This window comes from Adiantum capillus-veneris, chromosome 11, assembly GCF_014529385.1.
Source record: "Adiantum capillus-veneris isolate H3 chromosome 11, ASM1452938v2, whole genome shotgun sequence".
Taxonomy (NCBI): domain Eukaryota; kingdom Viridiplantae; phylum Streptophyta; class Polypodiopsida; order Polypodiales; family Pteridaceae; genus Adiantum; species Adiantum capillus-veneris.
In genome coordinates this window covers 11,449,960-11,461,788 of record NC_140941.1, presented here as the reverse complement: position 1 = coordinate 11,461,788, position 11,829 = coordinate 11,449,960, and the positions used below count along the sequence as shown (strand labels likewise).

General features: G+C 39.4%; 1 protein-coding gene across 1 annotated transcript; it reads right to left on the bottom strand.

Moving 5' to 3' along the window:
* Positions 1 to 6,566: 6,566 nt before the first annotated feature.
* On the bottom strand, positions 6,567 to 7,515 carry LOC147446887 (putative sucrose-phosphatase 2). The gene is made up of 2 exons (XM_086524202.1): positions 6,893 to 7,515; positions 6,567 to 6,808 (listed from the first exon to the last, which is right to left on the bottom strand). The coding sequence occupies exons 1-2, from the start codon at positions 7,115 to 7,117 to the stop codon at positions 6,596 to 6,598; spliced, it is 438 nt and encodes a 145-aa protein (XP_086380328.1). The 5' UTR covers positions 7,118 to 7,515; the 3' UTR covers positions 6,567 to 6,595.
* Between the last annotated feature and the right edge of the window lie 4,314 nt (positions 7,516 to 11,829).

Genomic DNA, 11,829 nt, shown 5'->3' with positions numbered 1-11,829 from the left:
CTAGAAAGCATGTGGCAAAGCTTGGTTTTTGACCATAGATCGTGTTGTTTCCATAAGTTAACTAATTTTTCTCTCAACAATACCATTTTGTTGAGGTGTATAAGACCTCACACATTGGTGTTTTATCCCATGACTAGCTAGAAATGCATTAATTTTTTCAGACATATACTTCCCCACTCGATCAAAACGAAGGTTCCGAGAGTACAATCGGATACATTTTCAGTCAACAACAGCAATTTTTTGAAGCACATAAACACTTCGGACTAGGCTTAAGCAAAATATACCCATGTATGCCATGAGTAATCATCAATCAAAGTCACAAAATATGAGTTGTTACTAGAAGTGTGCATCGGGTCGCAAACATCACTGTGATGAACAAGCTGCAATTTGCAAGTGGTCCGCACTGAACCATCTATTGGAAACCTAAAACGCTGCATTTTTTCCAAAATACAGTGTTCACAAACATGCTTAGATGGTGGATCCAAAGGGGGCAAGGAGGCAACCATATTAGATTTTTGCAACCATCAAAGTGAAAAAATTAGATGCCAAAAATGTGCATGCTATAGTTTAGCATCTGAAATAGCTTTAGTATCTGTAATTGCATTTGCAAAGTTTTCCAACCATTTTTCATAAGAATTGAGCTTGTATAGTCCACAAGTCAAGGAACCTAATACCACAATAGTATCATCTAAAGTAAAATCATAAACATTAAAATTTCTCGTCCACAATTTGCACAGACAAATTCTTGCTAATGCAAAAACAGAAAATAGGTTTTTCTTGATCCCATGCACAAAAAGTATAATTAGCTGCCATTATCTGCAGTAATTACAATCTTTTTGACTCCATAAAGTGGATAAGAGGCATTGTTGTGACAAGTGATAGTGTTCCCATAGGACAACTTCAAGAAAAGTGAACAAGTCACAATGAGATGCAATGTGTTTTGTAGCATCACTATCAAAATACCACACGTGGATTTGCAACCTCAATCCTGCATGCATCATGGACAACACCATAATGACACTGAATGCTAAAATCCCATTTTGCATCAACAATAGAATTTGTAGATTCTACAATGGCTACATTTGAAGAAGATTCACTTTCTTTCTTATGCGTCTCTTTTTAATCCTTTAGCTTAGGACATCGCTATATCAAATGATCAATAGTTTTGCAATAGCTACAATGGTTTTCTACTTGAAGACGGAACATTGGAAGTAGCAACATTGTTATTGCTTCCTCTTCTTTGTGAAGCATCAAAACATGAAAATGTGCTAAACTTTCCCCACATTATTGTGGACAGATGGTTTGCTACCTGAAGATGGAACATTGCCACAGATGGTTTGCTACCTGAAGACGGAACATTGGAAGTAGCAACATTGTTATTGCTTCCTCTTCTTTGTGAAGCATCAAAACATGAAAATGTGCTAAACTTTCCTCATTGTGGACCTTTAAAATTCTTAAGAAGATTCGGGATGTAGCTTACAAACTTGAGTTTCCAATGCTTCTAGTGTTTCATGTTACCATGTTGAAGGAGTCCCTTTATCCAGTACTTCTCCCAATGTCCTGATGGAGCTCGTAGAGTTTTTGGTAGAGCCACGTGAACATGAAAATATTCTTGGATCTAGGGATCGTCATACTAGACACATGGTTCACAAAGAAGTTCTAGTAAAGTGGAAGAATAGATATAGGGATGTGTCTATTGTGTTGCTCATATGGCTACACCTTTGCCCAACGATGCACACACACACCCAAAGAAGAGAGAGAGAGAGAGAGAGAGAGAGAGAGAGAGAGAGAGATGACTACTCTTTATGGATGTATTTTACAAAGATGTATTTTTTTACTTTTGTCTTCTCCTCATGAAGTTAGTGGTCTATTTTTACAGTGGTTTTGGAATGTTCCAAAGCAACTTCAATTCATTGTTTTTTTAATGAGCAATACTCTTTGCTTCACTACATTGTGGCTTGTGTAGTGTGCATGTAACCCATGCAATCAATAAACTCTACCACAACCAACCTTCAATCAACATAAAAGGACATTTGTACAAAGTGGCCTACCCTAGATCAGGGTTGGAAAGATGCATTGAATTTCCACTCATTTGACTCCTTATATGCATCAGCCTTTCTCCCTTACTTGCATGACTTTAGGTCATCAAAACAACTAAAGATTTTGCGTTGAGAGCTGGCTTCTTCACAAAATATTTGATATGAGAGTTGAGAGTGATGTGTCCATAATGCTTACACCCAAAACAAAGAGAAAGAGTGTTTTGTAAACGTGATTGTGCACTAATGTGTTTAAGTTGATTGGACGGACTTGCAAGGGCATTGCCGTGGGTTTTGGGACTGGATAGGGGAGAAGGGGTTCCCTCAGGAGGTCTACTGTCACCGTGTCTTCTTCTTTTGTTATGCATGTGTTTTTATATCATTATTGTGTTTCACCCCCTAGACAAGAGTGAGCTCCTTCCTTGTGCATGCATTTGATTTGTTTGAGTAAAATCCAAAACTAAGCTCAAAAAGAGTTGCACATTCCAAAAAGTAGATTAATTTATTTGAAATAAAGTTTGAATCGTTTAAAAGGGGTTTCCTACAAACTAAGAGCTAAATAAGAGCAAAATCAACTTGACTCTTTACAATATAAATAGAGGCCCCATAAAGTGAATGGGTCCTTATAGTCCTCTAGTTCACTTCTAATCATCCACCAACACCCATCAATCACACAGTATATTACATCTCTCACCAAAAAATATTTGAGGTGGAGTTAAAATACAAATCATTATTTATTTCACATTTTTAGGACGTTTTGATGCTATAGTATGGTCTTCTTGCAAAAGGTACTCCCAAGGAGTTCCCACATGGATCATTGTAAACATTATAAGAGTTTGAAAGATAAAATATAGTAGTACCACTTATGACGTAAAATTTTCTTGAATTTTGGAATGGTCCAATTCTCATTTACAAACCATTGCTATTTGATCCTTTTTTAAGTCAAACTGTGTAGAGGTATTACTATGACGAAAAATTTATTATGAATTTCCAACATATGAGCTTATGTGTACAAAAGTGTGGAGTATTGGGTATGTGGCATGTGGCATATGCACCAACATAGTCATGTGACTTCCATTGAGTTGTATAGGTGCACTAGCATCCAAATGAATTGTGCAAAGGTCCAAATCACTTTTCTAGCTTATGGATTGACCCCCTTTGTAGAGGCTGATGTGGGGTACCCCTTGTTGTCAAATACATTGGTACTACATGCTTGTACAAACCTTGCTACTTCTACTTAAGTGTCCTATTTTATACACACTTCTAGTGTGAATTTATGATCATCTAATTCATTTTCATCATGATACATCTTGTATATTGTGTCATTGGGTATTTCTCTAATCATGATTATGAATGCTTCTCTAATTAATCCACCATATTATTGACAATTGGAATCAAAGTCATAAGAGGATAGTACCTCTCAATTAAATAGTATTTGCATCTATTTTCTCTAATCAATGGAGAGATTAGCCAAGGATATTCACCATGAACAGATCCAATACTTTAGAAGCTCTTCCACCTAAAGAAAGTTTCTGACTATAAAAAAGGATTGACCCTTTACATAAAGGGAAATTCATGTAGTGCTACAAGGGAGCTTCTCTCTGCTTAAAGCAGATTGTCGCCACTTTGGGAAAAGGCTATAGGTTAAATCAAAGGTTACAAAAAACTATCAAATATTTTCAAATTTTACCGTCCCAAGGTTGTTCTTCAAAGCCCATCAGAGCTTATCAAAGCTTCAACTTAAAAGGCTTTCATCAACAACTTTGCAAAGGTCATCAAAGCCTAGCATAAGGGGCACTCTCTCGCTCTTTCTCTCCATTGATCACTATCAAAGTTCAAATTATTTTTGCATCCAAGCACAACAATTGAAATGTATGTATTCATTTGCATCTAAGGCGATGATGCATTCATTGTGCTATTGTAAAGAGGTAAATTTTAACCTTAGAACACCTCCAAGTGTTAAGATCCCTTTGTTTGCACAACGGGAAAAAAAGGGGGTTGAGAAGTTCAATGGTGAGGGGTTTTATACATGGTAAACAAAGCTCCAAAGGTATCTCATGAAGAAACAATTATTGTAAACAATAAAGCCTAGATCACCAAGTGAGCCATCCATAAGTGAAAGCAACCCAACTAGAGCGTGTTTTTTTAGCGAGCTTTTGATTTTGAGATTTTGCAATCAAAACAATTTTTGCGAGCTTTTTGACGTTTAATCTAGAGCCTTTTTTTAAGGCACAAAATAGTAAACCAAAAAGCACACATTTTACATATGATAGACACACAAAAAAATACATAAGTTTCACAAAGTATCAACTTTAAGCTTGAACATCTAGCAATGTATAAACCTCAAAGCATACATCTAACAAGAGGGGAATTCAAAGTTCAGTGTCCATATAATATTTTCTTAAAGTAAGTGCCTTATGTGCATGGCAATTGTCCACAAGCAATGGTGGAGAAACACTATATATGGAGGATGTTTTCAATCTATATATACATGCAATGGCAACCCTCCTCTACGCTCGCTTGTCCCAATACATCATTTGTCCCTCTAATCCTGCAAATCCTTCTTCCTCACACAACTACATGTGAATTTTGTTGAGTTGGGCGACAACAGACACCTATTTAACCTCCCCATTGTAACCATGCAAGATGCATGCACACTTGTTGCACTGTGGAAATGGGTGAAATTTTTTATAGTACAAGTTGACAAAGTGTTGTCCATAGACATCTCCTTCTATTGGGGCATAGAAAAAGCGTGAATTTTTCTAGAAAGGTGAGATGATACGACCCCCTTTGATGGGTAGGATGTACATTATCTGGGTTATCGCATGGTGTGCAAGTATCCATCTGCTACTCCATAATGTATTTCCTGCGCAAAACAACAATCGCATCAGCTAAAGACACTATTGAAAACACCATGCAGAGAGTAATGAGCACATACACTATTTGGGTCATTGCATGGTGTACATGTATCCATCTACTAGTCCATAATGTATCCTACAAAACAACAGTGGTATTCAACTAAAGACACCATTGACAACATTGTGCAAGAGAGTAATGAGTATGTTATTTTAGATATTTCTCTCCCCTTCCTGGTGTATATCCTAGGCATGAAAACTAAGCAGATCTTATTTTGATATGGATACCACTAGTACAGATGAAGCACCAAGTAGCTTCAACTATAGGAGGAGTGACATCTCTTTGATTGTTTAGCTACATTTTTATTGGTGGTAAGGAGCTTTTCAAGATGCCAAGGGCCTTTATAATTCTGCCAGGGCCTTTATAAGTGTGCCATGGCCTCTCATTCCCGCAAATTTGCTTAAGAGCATTACGAAGAGAGAGGACCCTCGGACATTATACTTATTGAGGCATAATAATGAAGAAATATTGAGAAGGCATGTCGGTCTTTGAGGCCAATATTTTGAGGTGCGAAACTTTGCCACGTCATGTCGTCTCTCAGTTTCTCTCCTGTGTGTTGTACTAAGTCTTTGGCTTGGAATGTCCAAGTCGATTACACTTGACCTGTACCTTTGACCGAGATAACTAAAGGACAATTATCATTTCTCTTAGTTCTTTCAAATTCTCTTGTTGTGTGTGGTACCTGATGTGTGGCTTGGATTGTCCAAGTCGATTACACTTAACATGTACTTTTGACCAAGATAATTAAACAACAATTATCCTTGCTCTTTTACAAACTTCTTTCCATTGGCCCCAAGCCTTTGCCATCCAAGACCTTATTAGTACCATATCCACCAAATCTTGGTTCTTGATAGCCACATGGAAAGATGTATACATGGGTTGGTCTTGGATGTATTGCTTCAAGCAAGAGTGCTGAGAGTGTTGGATATACAGCAAAGAGTGTTGCTTTGTGACACTCTTTCATTTTGACAACTCTTGCATCTGCTTCTTCCCAATATATTTTTTCAACGAATTGTGGACTGTCGTACGTGTTTTTACTGCATGCATCTGTGCAAGCATGTCTTCAGTTAGTGGCTCTTCATACTTCTATATATGACTACCATTGATGAAATTGGCCGTAGCCTCACCATCAAGGGTCTCTAAACATACTCCATCAATTTCATCAAGCATAGGTGATTACATTTGGAGAAATGTCCTTGCTTTTCATCAGCTATAAAAAAGCCCTTGCATGGAGAGATGCCCTTGCTTGTCATCCCACAATTAGTGCATTCCAAGGCATACAAGTCATCCAAGGCATTGCATCCTGACTTCTTATGCCCATATCAACATCTTGCCTAATGCCACATGCTGTCAAGATGTAAGCATAGCTAATTGCATTTGGAGAGATGCCCTTGCTTGTCATCCGCTGAAAATAGCCCATCATTATCTCGCAATGAGTGTATTATAATATTAAACTTGACTCGCATGATGCCACTTTTGCACTAACTCCACTATGCAAGTGGGGTGACTGCAAGGGTTCAGGATTTACTTATAACATTGAGCTGGACTCGGATGCTACCAGTTTTAAACTCTCTCTCTCTCTCTCTCTGGAAAATAGGCACACTCCCATGATCTTCAAAGAATGTGCACAGAGCTTCCATGGTTTAAACCAAGGATTTTCCATCTACGTTAGGGACGTTGAAAAGCTCTGCATCATTATTAGAGTCTCCACAAACTAGTACGGCATATGGGGACCTCCCCTCTGCTTTAAATTTACGTAGAAGGTAAGCTAATGCCTGGTCTTTTCCAGCACCTTCAGGAAGGTTGTCCAAATCAACTCCTTCACTGTACCACGCGACGCCAATCTCTGATTCCACCTAAACTAATAGTTGCGGAAATTTAGACGCCTCCTGCACAACAATGTTGCAGTTTCACCCTTGAATAAGCTCATGCTCCCAGACCTGATGAGAGGTCATGCTAGCACCATACATGATCTCTGTGCCTACGGACATAATGGCTATGTTGGGAGTGAGCAAGGGTTTCTCCTTCTTTAACTGCGTGTAAAGAGTAGGGGACCTTCTGGTGGAAAAAACCAGCAAAGAGGCAGGGTAGTAGACTGCCAGTATGGAAGTGATGTCGTCATCATGGTGGTCTACAATGGTACGATCCAGGTCGAAAACGATCATGAAGCGGGGGCTGGAAGGGATCGGAGCGATGGCTACAGTTGGAACAGATGCCAAAGACGATGATTGTATAGGTAGGCTACTCCCCTCTCTCTCTCTCTCTCTCTCTCTCTCTCTCTCTCTGTATGTACGCAGTCTATATTGGTAGTATAGATGTCGACTGTAGGCGATTGCTATCAATTCAAAAACTTCCTAGAGCTTCTTTGCTTCCCTCCATCATGATCGCGCGTGGAAGATGGGGAGCTCCAGCCCCTCTTTTTTATGATCATCTATAAGAGCAAGGTCATATGGCAAGCGTAGGTGTATGCATTTTTATATCATATGGCAAGCGTAGGTGTATGCAAGCATAAGTGATTGCATTTGGCATACATGTTGACTTAGGCAAGACCAAGCACAGTGTATGCAAGAGTAAGTGATTGCTATCAATTAAAACAACTCAAAACTTCTTCGCTTCGCTCATTGATGATACTCGATCTGATATAAACAAGGGGGGTTGGATCCCCCCCATCGTCCGCCCACGCGCGGACGATGGGGGAGCTCGACCCACCCCCCCACCCCCACCCCCTTTCTCTTTATTTTTTTCAGATTGGGTATCATCCTCGTCTATAAGAGCGGGGTCCTGTTGTGCACCACATTTGGCATACAAGTCATCCAAGGAATGGCATCTTGAATTCTTATGCTCATATCATAATCTTGCCTAATGCCACATGCTTTCAAGATGCAAGCATAGGTATCTCCTAATGAAATCAATTCTCATTTGTGAGACCTCAAACTGAATTTTACTGAATTTTTTTCCCATGCTATAGCTTATATTTGTAAGCAAAAGAGAGGAGGGAGGGGGGGGGGGGGGGGGGGGGCGGGCGGGCGGGCGCAAGACACCCACCCTCATTCGCGTGCACATATTTGAGAACCCCAAATAGAAATTATCCCCATGCTAGATCTCATGACTAGAAAGAAAATGGGGGCCAAGAGCCCCCTGATCACGCGTGCACGTTATAGCTTATATTTGAAAGCAAAAACGGGGGGCAAGACGCCCACCCTCATTCGCGGGCACATATTTGAGAACCCCAAATGGAAATTATCCCCATCCTAGAGGTCATGACTGGAAAGAAAATGGGGGCCAAGAGCCCCCTTATCATCCACATGCACACGGATGATCAGGGGGGCTCCCTCATCATCTACATGCGCGCGGATGACCAAGGAGTTCTTGCCCCTCTTTTTTCTTCTCAATTTGAACCTCCACGAGACTTCATGTGGCACAAAACCCTCTCTCTGCACTTGGTAGGTGGCACGTGGTTCTTAAGATCTCAATGCAAGTGTGGAAAAAATAAAAGGAAGCAAGAGCCCCTTGCTCATCCATGTGCACACAGATGAGTAGGAGGCTCATGCCGCTGCTTTTTTTTGCAAATTTATTTGGCTCATTCTCAAGTCTCTATGAACTAAGAGGCCCTACAAATCCATGATCAAAGTTGCACTCTGATGAAATTCTAGACGCAAAGCTTGAGGGGGGTTGATGAAGTGTCACCTTGACTAGTGACAGCAGACCATGAATGTAACTGGAAGGAGTTTGAGGATACAGAGTAGGTGCACGCATGCACTTGGTCGAGAGAAATGTATGTTGGCAAAAAAAGTCTTTGCACATCTGAATCTCTCACCAATGTGAAGGTCTTGAATAAGGCCTCAAGGTGATAATGCATTCTTTGTCACAGCCATATTAATAATGATGCATACTCTCTCTCTCTCTCTCTCTCTCTCTCTCTCTCTCTCTCTCTCTCTCTCTCTCAATTAGTTGGTTTTCTTCTTATGTAGTATCGCTTGGAGAACGCCTCTCAAAAATATTGTCCTAGGCCCTCAATATAAGATCAAAATATCTCCCCTCAATTCCATGGGCAAGGAAATTGAATGCGTACACATGCATAAGGGCTATAAATACTCAAGGCTACTCTACACTACACCATTATTTACATGTGATATTCTTGCTTTGTCCTTAATGTTTAATTATCTAATGGTAGTTGAAATCTGATCTCTATGATAGCTACGTCGTAATAATCGAGATCTTCCAAAGTTTGTTGATGAGCTTTTATTCTCTCGAATATCATCTCTTGAACCAAAATATTTGCAAGATGTCCTAATAAGGGAGGGGCCACGGGGCTACATTCTATTTTCATAGAATGTAGGTTTAGGGTCTCTCCGAATGTAGTCTTTTGGAATGCACTTATTGACAGATATGGGCTAGAAAACAAACATAGGACTAGAATTTTTTGATTGCATATAACCATAGAGTATCACCCCACATGCAATAAATTTTCTTGAAGGTGGTCCATGTATGTTGCCACTCATTTTCACCTTAATGAAATTCTTATTTGAGACATGTTCAGTGATGATCTTCCTCTTTGTGATGATATTGCTTGGAATGTTGATTATAGGGAAAGGAAGAGGAGTCTTTGGGCAAATTTTAGAGAAAAAGGATCCAAGGCTTCTCTTCAAATGCAATCGCCAATGCTTGCATTCTCAACAATGTGTGGAATTATGTGAAGTGGACCATAGAAAAAATGAGATGGTTTGTTATGTCTCTTTGAATTAGAAAATACCATTTTTGGCCTTTATCCCTTCAACTAACATCTAAAAGATATTACCAAGGCAACCCTTCTTTGAGGCCAACCGCACACTAGGTTTTATGTTGTTTAGTTGGGTTAGCTCATGTACTCACCATCTATGAGAATTTGATTTACTAGCTAGGAGTGACCTATTGACGTGGATCGGCCAGTCAAAGCAGACATCAATGTCACTAGGAAAGGCGAGAACTTCTAGGTTGTTTACAGAGGATGCTTTTCTTGAGCACTAAATATATTCATTTTTCTCTTAAAGTTATTTTTTGGATATTGGAGATCATTTTTAATGTATTACTTATCATGTGGCTTCAACATAAAGATGCATCTAATAACAACATAATCTAATTTAGTACAAGTTAGTGAATTAAAATTCCTTTTGGTGCCTTAGAACATGAGAAGCTCATGGAAGATTTTTAGCCAAATTATATTCCTTCACAGGGATTCACAAGAGCAAACCAGTATTTACATAAACTCTTTTAGAGCCATTAAGTGATTAATGGAGCACAATCACATTTTAGGGCCTCACAAAAAAACATGATATTGGTGCAACATTGCTTCTTGCAAAGAACATTAAAAATTTCTTTAAACCAAGATGGGGAGAGAGAGAGAGAGAGAGAGAGGGAGAGAGGTAAAGGGGGGAGGGCGAAAGAAAACCAACTATCACTCTTGTCACCAAGAATCACTCATAAAGTTTGAAAGGCACCAAGAAGCCCACGTTCACTAGTTGTAGGTTGAGAATGAATGATGGTAGTTCACTCTCTCTCTCTCTCTCTCTCTCTCTCTCTCTCTCTCTCTCAGCTGAGACTTGGTTTGTTTAAAGGAGTGACTACATAGGTAGAGGGTGTTGTATGAGGGGATGAGTAATTCACTAGCGGATGGTGAATCTACTTGTTGAATTCTACTACACCAACACATGCGCGCACACTCAATAACATGCACGTAGGCACCCTTTTGCTAAATTATTGACTGCCTTTGAATTTCCCATCAATTAATTCTTGCACTTTTGCATTGCAATGCACTTCTCGATAGGCTTTAAACATTTAACAACTCACAATTCAAAAACCTTCAACCATATATATTTGGAACAGTAGTTTCATCTTAATGAATTGTTCCATTTACTAAGTATCGTGTGTAGGTTGATATGCATTCATTTCAAGCAGATTAATTGGTACATTAGGAAGAGAATGGGGTCTAGGAGGGCCTCTTTATCTGGCAATTTAAGGAAGTCAAACCTTTAGTATCAAAAAATTAATCAAAGGACAGGATTTGAATTCAAACAGGCAAAACGGCTAGTTTATTTGAATTCAAAATTTCCCCCCAAAATGGAATTTAAAATCTAGCGAGTAGAGCCATATCATGTAGCATATCTATGGAAAGAGCTCAACGCGTAGATTCTAGATCAACGATCTCCGCTCAAAGCAAATAGCATATGTGGGAGTTATGAAAGACCGAAATTCATAAAATTGTTCACCTTCTTTTTGGGGGAAAAGTGCATCCTTTGACCACTCTTACACACCCACCATTCTTGCACACATGGCATACACCTATTCGTCAAAATGTTAAATCACCTCCATAAGTTAATGGCAAATAAAGAGGCCATCTTAGACCCCATCCTCTTCCTAATGACTGATCTAGACAGTCAATGCCACGGCCAACTACAACAGTGATGCAAGTTAGAAAGAGAGTGGCAATCAGCTTTGCTAGCAAGGATTTGGAAAGGATGTTGCAAGACATTCAAAGGTTTTACACTGTTGTGGTCAAGTAGCTAACATCTAATGTTACAGATCTCATATAGGAGATACATGTAGTGGCCAAGGACTCGATCTTATGCAGTAAAGCATTCTCTAAGGCTTCATGAGCAAGTTTTTGTCCATGCTAGGAGGAGTAATGGTTTATTGAGCAAGCGCAAGTTTTCATCATCACATTATCAAGATTCAATTATATGTCGTGTTTTGTGCAACTAAGATCTATCCTTCATGATGATTTGAGTATGTCACTACCCATTGCCTTCTTTATCATCAATGAGAGGGCCGGTTTGTTGAGCTGGAAAGTCCCTTGTGTGTTGAGCTAGTGCAATTCGATCCATTGTTTTACATGGCAAAG